The 15,650-nt window shown below is 40.3% G+C and overlaps 2 protein-coding genes across 3 annotated transcripts; one reads left to right on the forward strand and one right to left on the reverse strand.

Annotated features, from left to right (window-relative positions):
• Positions 1-2,506: 2,506 nt before the first annotated feature.
• Positions 2,507-7,354, forward strand: crebl2 (cAMP responsive element binding protein-like 2). Its single transcript, XM_058417633.1, has 3 exons — positions 2,507-2,777; positions 4,333-4,530; positions 6,056-7,354. The coding sequence occupies exons 1-3, from the start codon at positions 2,763-2,765 to the stop codon at positions 6,218-6,220; spliced, it is 378 nt and encodes a 125-aa protein (XP_058273616.1). The 5' UTR covers positions 2,507-2,762; the 3' UTR covers positions 6,221-7,354.
• Positions 6,472-15,429, reverse strand: gpr19 (G protein-coupled receptor 19). 2 transcript variants are annotated; one of them, XM_058417632.1, is made up of 2 exons: positions 14,808-15,429; positions 6,472-10,406 (listed from the first exon to the last, which is right to left on the reverse strand). In XM_058417632.1, the coding sequence occupies exon 2, from the start codon at positions 10,384-10,386 to the stop codon at positions 9,118-9,120; it is 1,269 nt and encodes a 422-aa protein (XP_058273615.1). In that variant the 5' UTR covers positions 10,387-10,406; positions 14,808-15,429; the 3' UTR covers positions 6,472-9,117. The 2 variants fall into 2 exon arrangements, with proteins under 2 accessions (XP_058273615.1, XP_058273614.1); XM_058417631.1 differs by having other exon boundaries at positions 14,803-15,428.
• Positions 15,430-15,650: the final 221 nt, after the last annotated feature.

Consider the following 15,650-nt stretch of genomic DNA (forward strand, 5'->3'; position numbering starts at 1 on the left):
ACTACAATATATCACTGTATATAATCTCTGTTTGGACCAGGCATAACATTATGACCACCTGGTCAATATAGTGTTGGTCCCCCTTTTACTACCAAAACGGCCCTGACCCGTCCTGCACCGTGTATTCTGACACCTTTCTATCAGAACCAGCATTAACTTTTTCAGCAATTTGAGCAACAGTAGCTCGTCTGTTGGATCGGATCACACAGGCCAGTCTTCGCTCCCCACGTGCATCAGTGAGCCTTGACCACCCATGACCCTGTCACTGGTTCACCGCTGTTCCTTCTTTGGACCACTTTTGATAGATACTGACCACTGCAGACCGGGAACACCCCACAAGAGCTGCAATTTTGGAGATGCTCTTTGGCCCTTCATCAAACTCACTCAAATCCTTACACTACTAATAGTACTAACTAATCCCTACTGTTACTAATCACTACTACTGCTACTTCTACTAATACCACAGATACTTCTACAACTACTACTACTATGAATACTACTACTACTACTACAACTAGTACTAATAATAATGTTATTATGTAAGCAGTAACACATGCCAGGCCATGCGGTTACATTTAGTTTTGTTTATAAAGACAGAGAAAGACACTATGTGCTCAGTGTAAATAATTCAATTTCTAGACCCCTGCAAAATAAAGCAGTTTCTTGTGGAAAGTCTACACTTTTTTATTCAGCAGCAGTAATATCTGAGACGGTGAAGACAGATGTAACCCAATTCATCAGCTATTTAAAAGAAACAGTGTGAACAAAGCGTTAAAATGTTGTTAGTAATGAAACGCTATTAGAATTAGTATTAGACTGAGTGCAGTAATGTAAAGTGGTGTTGTACCGTTATATTTGTCTTCATTGTTATACAGGCCTTCGTAACTAGGCTGTCTGGTAAACCACAATCAGCCAGTCTGCTGTGTGTCACCCCTCGAGCAGTATTAAACTGCAACAGACCTAACCCCATGCTGAGCTGGGCTACATGTCATCTCACGCCTACGAGCTTTGATTCTAAGAAAAGGGCATAAAAATTCATGTTGCTTCGAGGAAAATCAATAAGTGCTCTGCTGAAGGTGGCATTTTTTCAAACTGCCCCTTCATCATCATCATCATCATCATCAGTGGAGATTAATTTATTTTCCTCAGTACATGTTGTACATGCCAAAGAAGCAGTCACATGGTTCAAACAAGGCTATATATATATATTTATTTTCTGAAGAGACTTACAATGTATTAAATGACGGAGTAAGGAATAACACACGACAGACTGTGAGCTTAAAGGAAAATACTCCACACATGATGTGGTGTGAAGCAGAGTGCTGTTAATACCTCATACTTTCTTATTAGAAAAAAAGAAATGTCTCCTAACAAACACGGTCACCATGTAGACGATTATAGTAGTGTTGCTGTTTTGATTATATGATTGTATTACACCGACCAGGCATAACATTATGACCACCTGCCTAATACTGTGTTGGGACACCTTTTGCTGACAAATGAAATGAGAAATTCTGACACCTTTCTATCAGAACCAGCATTAACTTCTTCAGCAGTTTGAGCAACAGTAGCTTGTCTGTTGGATCGGATCACATGGGCCAGCCTTCGCTCCCCTTTGTTTTTAAATGTTGAAAAAGTAAGGGTCAGAAAGTTTTCAGGAACCATGAGAAAGTCTGGTTTCTTGATAAGCTTCATTATTGTTGGTTTCCTAATTTTTTGGCACGTTTATTCCCGTTTACACAACAAAATGGTCAAATCTGATTGGTCAGAAGGTGTGCATTATTTTCGTCTAAAAGCACGGCTCAGACTGTAGTTCCGGCTGTCACATAAACATTAGGTTTATATCAATGCTGTTAATTGTTCTAGCTCATTATACAGCATTTGCTTCACACAATCCAAGATGAATAATATTCAGATATTAAAACATGTTGTTATTTAACAAAGTAAACTGTAAGGTGGTGATGTTTGACAAGGGCCAAATTGTGGAAAAACTGCAGCTCTTGTGGGGTGTTCCCAGTCTGCAGTGGTCAGTATCTATCAAAAGTGGTCCAAGGGAGGAACAGCGGTGAACCGCTGGGTCATGGGCGGCCGAGGCTCATTGATGCACATGGGGAGAGAAGGCTGGCCCGTGTGATCCGATCAAACAGACGAGCTACTGTTGCTCAAACTGCTGAAGAAGTTAATGCTGGTCCTGATAGAAAGGTTTCAGAATACACAGTGCAGGACGGGTCAGGGCTGTTTTAGCAGCAAAAGGGGGACCAACGCAATATTAACCAGCTGTTATGCCTGTTCTGTGTATACTATAACTATACCTGTTATTAAAAAAGATGTTAATTAAAACAGATTGAAGTGTGTAATCATGATCCGCGGGTGTGAGAGGAGGAATAACACACTGCTGTTTGTAGATTATGTTCCTTTAACAGTCTGCCTACAAAACTGAAAATGACACGACAGTAACGAGCGCCAGAAAAACACCAAGTCCCAGCATGCTCCGCGCGCAGTGGGCGGTCCCTGAAAAAACGTCTAAAGGGGCGGAAACGATGCTAAAAACATTAGCGACTCTCGGGCTTTTGTGTGAGAGTTTTGACGCGAATTTTGTAAAAGACACGGATTAAAATCGAGCTATTGGACACTCGGACATCGCTTCACACCGCGTGTGGAGAAAGTAAACCAGCTACACGCGTTAATTACCAAGTGTTCGGGTGGTTCGTTAGCCAACAAGCTAGCTAGCTGTTTGGATCTCCAAGTGCAGGTCATCCAAAATGGATGACAGTAAGGTAAGCGCTGATAACTTAGTTTAGTTCAGATAACCAGCTCACTGCCCTGATCACTGACCCCCTACTGAAGAGTAGTACCGGTAATGATTTTGTGTATTAGTTTGTATTTGTGTATTAGTTAAGCGAAGGTGTGAAAGGAGGCGAGAGCTGTTGTTGTTTTGATCTGCATACCAACCAACTAACTAACTAACCAGCTAGTTAGTTACTCGTAGTCTTCCATATATTATTAACTAGCAGTCCAGAGATAGCTCACTGCCTGTAACTGGGTTTATTTCACATCTCCAGATGTTTAGTACAGCTCAGGAGTGTCATTTCTGTACATTTACACATCTGTCTCTCACATAAACATCACACTCTTCACTTTACTCATAATCTACTACTAAACACCAGTCTTATCTTTAATAACTAAACATTTATTTCACCTAAACTTAGTCTAGATAAAGATTTCAATGAAAAATAAGTAGTAATAAACACAAAATGTTTTAATAACTGTAATAATAATACTATAATAATGTGTTAACTGTAATGTTGTCTGGATGTTTTTGCAGTTATAGGAAAATAAAAGCAAAAAAAAGCCAACTTTAATTTATTAAAATATTTTTATTTGTTAAAATTATTTTTTAATAACTTCATATGTTTATTAACAATTAACACATGACAAAAATAATCTTTTATGAATATTTCTTCATAGAAAATATATATATTTATAAGAATAGAAAATATTTAATGTTATATAATATATAATATTACAAAAATAACAAATATCTTGTAGTAATATCTTTGTGATTATTATTATTATTATTATAAATAATAGTATTTGCCATGCTATAAATGTTATTATTATATTTTATTATTATTATTATTATTATTATTATTATTATTATTTTAACATACTGTTGGCTGGACTTGATGCCAAAAAGGAATGAATTTGATCATTTTTATTTATTAAAAATCAACACATCATATTATTTTTTATTCTTTTTGGCTAATTAATTCTGTAAATTATTATAAATTAATATTTATTATTAATATAATTTATATAATATTTATTTTTAATATATAATTTTCTCTTTACTAGTTTCTTGCTTTTCTCTTGCATTAGTCTCCTCTTTTCTTAGCAAGATTCTAGGCAAGGTTTTTTTTATTAGGATTATAGTTACAAAAATGTGTACAACGATGTGTTTATAAAAAAAATATTTTTAAGGTTATAGAAAACATATTTTAATAAATGTCATATATCTAATATAACATCCTAATGTATTACCCCCTTTCGTCTTAGTAATGGTAGTAATGGTATTATTTTCCATGGCATTCGTGCTGTATATTTTATTATATTTATTATATGTGAATTATGATAATGTTTCAGGATGCTGAGATGCACCCCACCCCAGTGTTGATTAATTTCCTATAACAGCACGTTCCAGAGTGTTGTATTCCTCTTCTACCACATTCCTATTTAGAAAAGATTCTGTTTTGTTAAGACATTTTTCTTTATTAATGTAACATTTCTTAACGTAATGCTAGCTTAACCTCAGACTCCCCGTTCTCCCATCAGATGGTTGGTGGAAAGGTGAAGAAACCAGGCAAGCGTGGCCGAAAGCCAGCTAAGATCGACCTGAAGGCGAAGCTGGAACGCAGCAGACAGAGCGCGCGGGAATGTCGAGCCCGGAAGAAGCTGCGCTATCAGTACCTGGAGGAGCTGGTGTCCAGCAAAGAGAGAGCCATCTGTGCCCTGAGAGAAGAACTAGAGATGGTGAGTTCCTCATGTTCTCCGTGTTAAAGGAACGTTAGACGAGTAAAGACTCGATCAGTGTGCTTCACTTCATCTCATTTAGGATAAAGACTTTAATATGAAAATTCTCATGTTTGTTTTTAGTCTAGTTAGCAAGCACCTCTGCACTGCTCACATGCTCTGTGGATAATGACTTCATGATTCACTTACACTGGATATGTTTCGACTAGCTAGACAAGTTTAACGGTATATACACTATATGTATTTGTACAGTAGATGAAAACCTCCTGTTGATGGTGTAGTGCACTTTGCCGGCCATCACATGCCATAACCTCTGTAGGGAGCACAATATGTAGTGAATATAAAACTGTTTGGGATTGTACTTGAGAATTTATTTAAAATTAAAATGATGATATTTCCAACGTTCTCTGCTTAAAGGTGCATTATGTAAGATTTGTGTAAAATCTTACATCAGTGAAATGGGTGACGTTTAAATAAGATTTAAATATTTATTTTTCTCCTTAAAGGAGAAGTTCACTTCCAGAACAAAAATCTACAAATAATTCCCTCACCCCCTCATCATCCAAGATGTTCATGTCTTTCTTTCTTCAGTCATAAAGAAATTGAGGAAAACATTTCAGGATTTTTCTCCATATAGTGGACTTCAATGGTGCCCACGAGATTGAACTTCCAAAATGCAGTTTTAAATGTAGCTTCAAAGATCTCTAAACAATCCCAGCCCAGGAAGAAGGCTCTTATCTAGCCAAACCATCGCTCATTTTCTTAGAAAAATAAAAGATTGTATACATTTTAACCACAAAAGCTCATCTGGCACTAGCTCTGGGATGCACTTCTGTGACGCTACGTACTACGTATTCACGTAGAAAGGTCACACGTGACGTAGAAGTCCACTATATGGAGAAAAAACGTGAAATGTTTTCCTCAAAAAACATCATTTCTTTACGACTGAAGAAAGAAAGACTTTGTGAATGACCAGGGGGTGAGAAAACATTTGTAAATTTTTGTTCTGAAAGTGGAATAAATCCCACCCCCATTTCCACCCATGCGCACAAAACTTCTTTACAATTGACTACGACTGCTTCAGCTACATGTCACGACAAGCCGAGTTACAGATCTATAAACATGCACCTTTTAATAAGGAATAAAGAAAGAGCCTAAAGAGGGCGTGGCTGTAATAATGACTGACAAGGGTGTAAGCCAATCCAAATGTAAACAAGTTCCAGACCTGAGTGAAGATTTTCACTTTGTGTGCTCAGACTCTGGATTAAACTCTTTAATAATATTATATTCTGCACTTTTATGCCCCCCCCCACATTATTTACATCAGTAAGAAATGAAAAATTTTGCATATTGCTCCTTTAAGTAAAAATAAACCGTAACATTCTTGATAATTTAGTGTCCTAGTTGAATTTTTTTTGTTCTTGGATACTTTCCTAGTAGTACTTACTTGATTAAAAGTATGTTTTTTAATGTTTTTTTTTTAATGTGTGTAAACCCTGACTGTGCGTGTTTCATTTTTTTCCAGTACAAGCAGTGGTGTATTGCCATGGACCAGGGAAAAATCCCGTCGGAAATCAAAGCTCTTCTTACAGGAGACGATCAGAAAGGCTCCCAGAGCAGCAGCACCACCAAAACCCCCAAAAACGGCAAATACAACTCATCAGGCATCAGCCAGAGCAAGTCCACTTAGGTTCCAGTTTAAAGGCTTGTCTTTAAAGACAGTCCCGGCTGGCTGCGGGCGTGGAGGGGGTGATTAATGTAGAGCTACGTAGACTGGTATATATGAAGGATGAAGGAGCAGAGCAGCAGTCGCAGTACAAACAGGGGGTCATTGGGCGTTTTGTCGGAGGAATCTGGGTAACGAACACTAAATCTCTTCAACTCTCCACAGTATTCTCCTCTGGTTAACAAACATCATTTTGGCAAACGTTTTCATTTTCACACCGTCTCAGATTCAAAAGGTTTGAGGGGTGAAATGTGAAGCAGGTCAGAAAGCGAACAGGGTGAGAGAAGGCACAGATGTGAAGCGTCGCAGGACAGACGAGAGACACGCACACGTCAGGTGTGGCCAGAACTATTACGCTCTAAGCACTTTAACGAATTTTTGAAGATTTTTGCATAGCACTGGGTTGAAGCTCTTCTTCATTCTTGTTGATTTCGTGAAGCCAAGTTACGGAATGATGTTTTCATTTCTTACGTATTTATTTCCTACTGAAACGTAACGCACTTTCCTTTTCGTCCCTCCACAAGCGTAACGTGTGGATATTTTAGTTACTATAAAGCCTCTGATCTGTCTTCTGTCTGTATGTATGTGTATACCATCAGATACTCTGTCTGTATTGCATTAACACCTTCACTTACATTTCCTCTCTCTCTCTATCTCTCTGTCTCTCTCTGTTACAGTCTGCATTCAATATAAGTGTGTATGTAAGAATTTCAGAATAAGTTCTCATTAGGATCCCGGGGAATCATTTTTCATAACTTGGTGATCTTAATCATGTCCATTAACTGAACAGATGTTTTTTATTTTATACAGATGCACATATTCCACCCAGATCATACAGAAAGAAAGCTCGTAATTAATAAATGAACTCCAAAACCAAACCCGAGGTTTGTTTTTTAAAGAAACAGTAGATCAGATGTGTTGATTAAAAGTACACCATGAATCATTTGAATCGATCGTTTATGTGAACAACACAAACAAATCGAACATTAATGCGCTGATCGGATCGATCGTGACGTTCTGTGGAACAGTGACCCGTTTGTGTTTCCCCATTTTCCTGCCTGTCCATTTCCATTAATGTCATTATTTTGCACAGAAATATATGGATATTTTTATATTTATGTATAAAGTATGTAAAGAACTGTTGGCAAAAGCTGAAACTATTTGTCTATGTAACAAAAAAAAATATATATATATATATATATATATATATATATATATATAATAAAGATGTGCAATTGCTTAGCGTAAATGTATATTCTGATTTCTTTCCTCTACTGGGTTTAAACTTTTATTTTGGACTAGAGGCTACAGATCTTTTCTTATTCATGTCTTTATCTCATGATGACAGTGATGTGGCTTTCTGAGATTCTTCACTATTTTTTATAAAGATAGAAGAAAATTATCACTAGCCACAAAGCTCATTCTGTAAGCATGGAGACGTCCCGGTCCCTAGAGTTATCAGGTGATGAAACTGTTCACCGGTTCAGCATCAGCTGTGGTGTCCATGACGGTCCAGATGCAGAGTCGCCTTCAAGTGAAGTACTCTAATGGAAGATGGAAAATGTCTCGACATACAGCTATTTCCTCCTGCACTAGTCCATGCGCTTAATCATGCATGAGGAAACTATATCATGAGCTTAAGAAACCTTTGCAGACTTCAGTAGTGAACTGATGTTTGAAGTCATTTCAAGTGAATAGATTTTACACTGAAAGGCTTTCTGTCTTTCGGCTTAATGGCTTTTGATGAACCAATTTCAATTGGTTTTGTTCTCAGACAGACGGTGAAGCAGAGTGATGTCAAAGCACCCCAAAGTACACCAGAGATAATATTGTGAAACGTCGTCACGTCGTCTTCAGTCAGACGCTGATGCTGTTCACAGCTTTTATCAGTCCCTCCATTTCAAAATAATGTTGAATTGGCGAAATCACAAGCGCGGGATTTTCCTTTTTAAACTCCTAGCAGTGAAGACACGTATGTAACGACTTTCTATGAGAGCTGGAGTCACGTTCACACACGTGACCGGGAGCGAGATTTGGTCTGGATGCGTGTTGTGATGATGTCACACGACACGTCTCGACTCAAATCTGCGGAAAATCTGCACACCGCCTAGAAATTGCTTGATTTTGGGTTCATTTCTGCAACCGTTTTATTATTTATTTGTGTAAACGGATCCATATCTGTTGAACCCTGTTGTTTGTTGCCCTTTAAGCGAAAATCTGCCCCAACACTGATCATCACAGTGATCATTAATACCCTGAGCCTGTAATTGATGTGCAACTGATTCCTTTATTATTATTATTATTATTATTATTATTATTATTATTATATTATTATTATTATTATTCTTTGCTTGTCTTTGTTTAATGCAACACAGTTTTGGACATTTGCTGGAACAGGACATGTTTCCTACAGAAAGTAACACTCTATGGTAATAAACCGAACGAAAGCATCATCACAGCGGTAGTTATTGTGAGAAAGCGCCCTCGACTGCAGCGTAGATAACGTCTCTCTCACAAACCCGGAAAACAAATCTAGACCACACGGACATATAGATAAGGGAGACTCACAGTTCTCTCGCTTTCCTTCGACAGCCTGCCGCTTTCCTTTTGCATCACAACGTTTATGATCACGAGAAACAACATACAAGAATCGAACGTTACATAACGTACTTATAGACAGAAATGACACGAAAGTGCTTCTCGTCACAGAAGCACGAGCATGAGCCAGACGTTTCTGCCCTCGTCATGTCCCGCTTTTCTGTACGGAGCTAGCGCTTCAGTCCTCCATGCTAGGTGTGTTCCAGTAAATGTGAGCCTGAGCACCTTTGAGCACGTTTGGACGGACGTGACGCCGTGCCGTTCTATACAAACGTGTTAGGTGGGTTGACGCTTATAGGCCATGCCAGTTTTTTCTCCTTTGCTTCTCGGTCAAAAGTGTCATAAACAGAATCTTTGATCAGGGTTTTTGCCGGCACGGGCAAGTCTACTACACCCACATAATTTTTTTTAGCTATCCGTGAGCTGGCGGTGATGGTGTACGCGTTGCTCCGGTAGCACTTCATCGACGACATACAGAACGTCTCTCTCATCCCTCGTCTGAAATTGGCGTTGTACACTGAGTAGAGCGTCGGCTTCGAAGCAGTGGAGCTGAACGACATCCATGCGATCGCAACAAAGAACAGCACCCCCTGCCTGCTGGGGCCGGCGGATACGTCAGGATGCCAAAGCTGCGCTACGTAAAAAGGCATCCACGTGAGGAGGAACACAGTGTTGAGCATCAGAAACATCTTAATGGTTTTCACTTTTGTTCTAGGCACGATGTTCATAGTCCTGCGCACCGTGCGTCCGTCGGCGCTAATCCGCCAGATGTAGCGCACGACCCTCTGGTAGAAGGATAAGATAAGAAGTGCTGGAACCAGGAACCCGAACAGGAGGTGAATCAGAGCGTAGGCCAGACCGTCCCAAGATCCCGGAAGGAAAAACTCGCAGTGTCTTTGCGTGACTGACGAAGAAGATCCGTAGAAGAAGAGGCACGGCGAGACGAAGGCTGCGTCGAAGAGCCACGAAGCCAGAATCATGCGTTTGGCTTTTTCCCGAGACACTTTGAAGCTCAGTGGATATACGATGGTGTAGAAGCGATCCACACAGATGGAAAGGAGCACGTAGACCTGCACGCCCGGGCACAGGTGCTGGAGGTAACGCACCGCCTTGCAGGCCGCCGCACTCAGGGGCCAGTACCCAGACGAGACCTGCAGCAGAACGAACGGAGCGCAGCCCAGGCTCAGCAGCAAATCCGCACAAGCCATAGACACCACAAAATAGTTTGTGGTGGACTGAGTCCTGCGGCTGCGGTGTATCACCAGACATACCAAAGCATTCCCTAGAACCGAGACCAGCCAAAAGACTCCAAATATCAACCCGAGAATGGTCACTTCTGCCGGACTGAGCTCGTAGGACACCCGGGTGCTGTTGGGTTGGACGGACGGCGCGTCCAGGTTGCATACGGGTGTGGGGGAACTGACTGGGAGACTCGACACATTGTCCCTCTCTGAATTATTAGGCATCAGATATGTCAGGAGTGTCGTGTGCAGAGACGGCTTCGCAGCGTCCATCGGCAAAGCGTACACCATTTCTGTAGCTGTGGTAAGACCTGTAAAGCAACAAGAGAGAAATGTCATGAGTTAAAAACTTTCAAGGTTTATTTTCATCTTCAGTTCTGCAATATCTATTCATAGAGCTAGTGCTGAAGTACAAGTCATTTCAGCGCTTCATTTTAGTCAGGGACACAGTTTGAGAGGATTTTACAAGGACACTTGGGCACAAAGCAGGAATAAACACTGCAAGGTAACACACACACACACATTACAAGTCTCTTACTTTCACAGGTCAGCATCAGAGCTGTTTTTTTTTAGCAGCTCGTCAATTGGTTTCTTAGCTAACTACAGGGTTTTAGAAGACTGAAGACTAAAGGTGCGTTCAAGTCACGTCAGAAAGATCGTATTTCAATTTGAACACACATGAGCAGGAAACTCGGGGCTTGGGGGGGCGTGTCAGTGAGAAAACATGGTGGAGTCAATGTGTGGATGTGACCTGTGGTAGAAACTGAATGTTTACTCGGTGTAAATATGATAACATTGTTGTGCATTTACGGTATAATTTACAGTGGCTTCATAAATGGATGTAAAACATATAGAAGCAAAACGTTCTTTAATCTTCTTTTTGTAAATGCAGAGTTAAAAACCCTTGCTGTATTTTTTCGGGCTAATTAATAGAATGTACATCTCCGTCTTGGTCCGATGTCATAATTACGACTATATAGTCCAGTATCAGACTTGAAGGCACAGTGACTCCTACTTCTTCTGTAACGCAGGACACCTTCCAAGCGAATCTGTTTGACCTGCTGCTCATAGAAGGCAGTGTAACAGAAGGCGTTATCTGCCCTCTTCCACATACCTGAGCTCCCAGGAGCCCATGATGATTTGCTGGTGTCACTCTGAGAGAGTATAACATGCTTCAGACAGTCTGATTTTGCTCTTCAGCTCCCAGCTACGGATGACTTTTGTGTTGCACCACATGGGGGGCTTCCGGCTAAGTTGCCCAATACTTTTAAGTTTCCTTTAAACTTTCCTTCATTAAGCTGAAGGTATGGTCACTGACGTCCAGACTGAGTGAGAAGCAGGGATGAACAATTCGGCCATTTTGATTCTGAACAGTTCAGATGTTTCTGTACACTTCACAGTGATCAATATCTGGACAAGTGTGACAGTTTTCTGCTATCCTGCCTCTTCACTAGGTTCCCTTTTTTTCCCCTTTTCATCACAATGTCTATAAGACTTCTCACACGTCTCCTGTTCTGTATTATATATTTATTATAATATCATAACAGTCCACTCTGTTGTTTTAGGCTAATGATTAAAGTGTTTTTCACTCATCTACTACATCTGCTGTGTTGATCTGATTTTTAAGCCTGCTTTACTGTTTTACCATTCCCTTGTCCTGATACATCCGGCATTAGTGTGTTCATGCGCCGTGATGACTGAACAGAACCCAAACTCTTCACTATTATAAGGATTACTGCACTTTTTTCCCCCTAAAGGGCTATGACAAAATATGTTTCCATGGCAATACAATCCAGATAGTCCCCTGTGCACAAAAGCAGCACAACATTGGCCTTTTGTGTTCACGGGATAATACGTTTCGACAACAATTGTTATTCCCCCGCTGAGGTTTTGTCCTGAAAATAAGCTGCAGATCAGCTATAATGGCGTCCGTGCCCATTTACATTTTAGTTCATTAAGATGTTCCTGGCTCAGCTGATTGCAGCAACGAGTCGCCAGGGTGCTCGCGGGAATACCAACGGCAAGGAGAAATTGTTTAATGAAGTTGTACAGAGCATACGCTGGTAATTACTTCTGAGAAAGACATGTCTGCTTTCGTCTATGCAATAAAGCTGAGGAAATGATGTCAGCACAATTAGCGCCGGGGAACTGCTATTCATGCCCGGAAAAAACGGATGAAATGATGAAGAATAGACTTCTGGATTTTTTTCTCTTGATCTTTGATTCAGGATTTTTATAATTTTGCAGAACATAATGTACATGAACAGCATTTTTAAAAGCATTGTAATTAGAAAGATATGATGGCTAAAGATTTATTTATTTATTTATATTTTGACTTTTTGATTTTTATTTATATTTATTTTATATTCCCTTTCCCTTCCACATGTGCTCTCTTGGTTAACAAGAGCTCCTAACATGGCCTGGTTCTGAATGATGGACAAACCTTTCATTTCAGTTACAGAAGCCATCGGAAGTATCTGGATGAGTATATCGATTTTTTTCCATGATGCATCCTGAACCTGGATATCCGCTTGGATATTTCTGCCCTTGTGACTCACTTTCTGATGCTACATGAAACCCCTAAGGATAAAAACAGTTCAAGTCTTCTGCACATAAACTCACCGGGACATTTCCTTACCAGTGTAATGACAGTATAAAGACGCCTATTCACAATCTGAACATCTTTCGCCAACACTTCTTGGTTCCTCTCAAGGTTTCTTCCCTTTTTGTGTCCTGGGGATTATTTTTTTCCTCGCTGTTGTCATCTCTCTGCATTGCTCTAACATCTGGGCTTCTCTAAAGCTGCTTTTTTATTAACAATTGTTAAACAATACAGACCTGGCAACCTCGGGATCCTTCACTAATCTAAGGTAGAAAGCGTATATGTACATCATTAAGCCGCTTCTTTGTTTTAAACAGCGCTTGAAAATAAGACGTAAGGGGAGGGGGCGGGGCTTCCAGGGGGGTTTGTTTGTATTGGAGAGTTTATCGGATCTCGTAGCAGTGTACAAATGCATGAATGATGCAAATGCATGAGAGGAAAGGGCTGGCTGATTTAGATCGAATTAAATCGAATTCGAAAGCAACATTTCAAGGTGGCACCATATTCACGACAGCATGCGCTTTGCTGTACAAACACTACACCTGACCTTCACTCTCATTATTCATTAAGTGCATTGAGGGAATGCGTGCTAAACACAGACTCCCAGAGACGGCGCTCATTTCCCTGCAGCCCTGTGCTTATCTCAGCGCTGTGTTTACCCCAGTGGCCTATTTCCTCTATCTCTGTCCTCCATTCCCCAGCAACAGCAGTTATCGCAAGGAGCCAGAGTGACATGGCTGCCATTTCTAATCAAATTACTGCTGTTTTTGTGTCTTTGATTTGCTTTCGTTTATTTTTATTGCAAGGATCAAGTCACTAGATTGGAACAGAACAGGGAGCAGATGTACCTTTTAGTGGCCTAAAGGTTACTGACTCACTGCTGAGGAGGGACAAAATAGTCACATTTAGACACAGAAATTCCTGTTAGAAGATTACAATACATATATATATACATATATATGATTAAACATACATATGATTAAACATATTACTTTACATTTGTAGCTTATCTCTCATTTTTATCACTTAAAATGAGCACACTTATAGCAACAGAACGAGATTATGGAGTTATAATGACTAGTAACAAGTTTAATAATGGAACATTGTGATGTTAGAATAGGAAATACTAGACATTACTATTTACAGGATATTAGCTCTTACTGAGCTGTTAAGACTGGATTTATTTGCAGTGTTTTGATGGCAAATGAATCAATCCTCCATCCTTCTGTCAATCAGTGGTGTGTCAATCACAATGATGATACTGTGAATGGTCATTAAGGAGACTGGTGAGGATTGTGATGGTCATTAATGAGCTGGTTCATGGTTGTTTTGGTCATTGTGATAGTCATTAATGAGATTTGTGATGGTCATTGAGGAGGTTGGTGATGGTTGTTTTGGTCATTGTGATAGTCATAAATGAGATTTGTGATGGTCATTAAGGAGATTGGCGATGGTTGTTTTGGACATTGTGATAGTCATTAATGTGATTAGTGATGGTTATTGTGATGGCCATTAATGAGACTGGTGATGATTGTTTTTGGTCACTGTGATAGCCATGAATGAGATTGGTGATGGTCGTTGTGATAGTCATTGAGGAGATTGGTGATGGTTGTCTTGGTCACTGCGATAGTCATTAATGTGATTGGTGATGGTCATTGTGATGGTCATTGATGAGATTGCTGTTGGTTGTGATGGTCGTAATGATGGTCATTAATGAGATGGATGATGGTTGAGATGGTCATTAATGAGATTGGTGATGGTTATTGAGGAGATTGCTGATGGTTGTCTCGGTCACCGTGATAGTCTTTAATGAGATTGGTGATGGTCATTGTGACAGTCATTAAGAAGATTGGTGATGGTCATTGCTATGGTCTTTAACAAGAACATTGTAATTGTCATTCATGAGATCACTGCAATGGTCATTAGTGAGATCGATGATAGTTGTGATGGCTATTGTGATGGTCATTAATGAGCAGCATTTCGTGCAGGTGCAGGAGGAAAACAGCGCGCGCTCGTTTCCCTTCTCATCCATCGATTGATTAAACACAAAATATTACGAAGTATAATACGAGGAAAACACACACACACACATTATGTTTACATACCTCACCTCGTGGAAAGAGCTTTCTTGTTTATGGCTTCACACATCCCTGAGCCGTGCCCGTGTCCGTTACTGTTACCGTTTGCTCCTCGCTCGCGCAGCATCCTCAAAAATCTCCCCCATGCCAAGAATCCGCCCGAATTCATCTCATTTTCCTCCAGAGACAGAAATGTGCTGTTTCTTGTTTCTGTTTCCGATCAACTCAAATCATCACTGCTTCACCGAGAAACGACGGGGTTTGAAGGACGTGAGGTCGTTTCAGTGGTGTGTGTGGTATCTCCCAGGCGCTCGCGCTGCCGCCAAATCTGAGAGACAAGGCTGTGCGTGCGTGCGTGTGTGTGTGCGCGTGCGTGTGTGTACAGCTAAATGACGGTTTCACGATTTCACCATCAAATCCACCCTGACACATCTCATTCCCCTCAGGCATCATGGCTCTTGTGGAGTTTGAGGAGAACAGCGTTTATGCCCTAAGGAAAAAATGGAAAATATTGAAAATAACTCCAACTCCAACTCGACGCTGTATTACAGGAGCACTGATTTAACCTACAGAGCCAGGTCCATGTGAAAGTCTAGTATTCTGAAAAACCATGGGACATAAATGGCGCAGAATTTCCTACTTTACTTTCCCTTACACCACAAATTAGCCCCATGCTGGCCAAAATCATCACAGACCTGTTCAGTGCTTTCTGAATCATGGCTGTTAGTGGGTGGGATATATTAGGCAGCAAGTGAACATTTTGTCCTCAAAGTTGATGTGTTAGAAGCAGGAAAAATGGACAAGCGTAAGGATTTGAGCGAGTTTGATGAAGGGCCAAATTGTGATGGCTAGACCACTGGATCAGAGCATCTCCA

This window comes from Hemibagrus wyckioides, linkage group LG19 (genome assembly GCF_019097595.1).
Source record: "Hemibagrus wyckioides isolate EC202008001 linkage group LG19, SWU_Hwy_1.0, whole genome shotgun sequence".
Lineage (NCBI taxonomy): Eukaryota > Metazoa > Chordata > Actinopteri > Siluriformes > Bagridae > Hemibagrus > Hemibagrus wyckioides.

Coding starts and splice junctions, on each gene's coding strand:
- gpr19 (XM_058417632.1), bottom strand. CDS start 10,386: ATGGTGTACGCTTTGCCGATGGACGCTGCGAAGCCGTCTCTGCACACG.
- crebl2 (XM_058417633.1), top strand. Junction 4,531..6,055: donor TGAGAGAAGAACTAGAGATG/GTGAGTTCCTCA, acceptor ATTTTTTTCCAG/TACAAGCAGTGGTGTATTGC.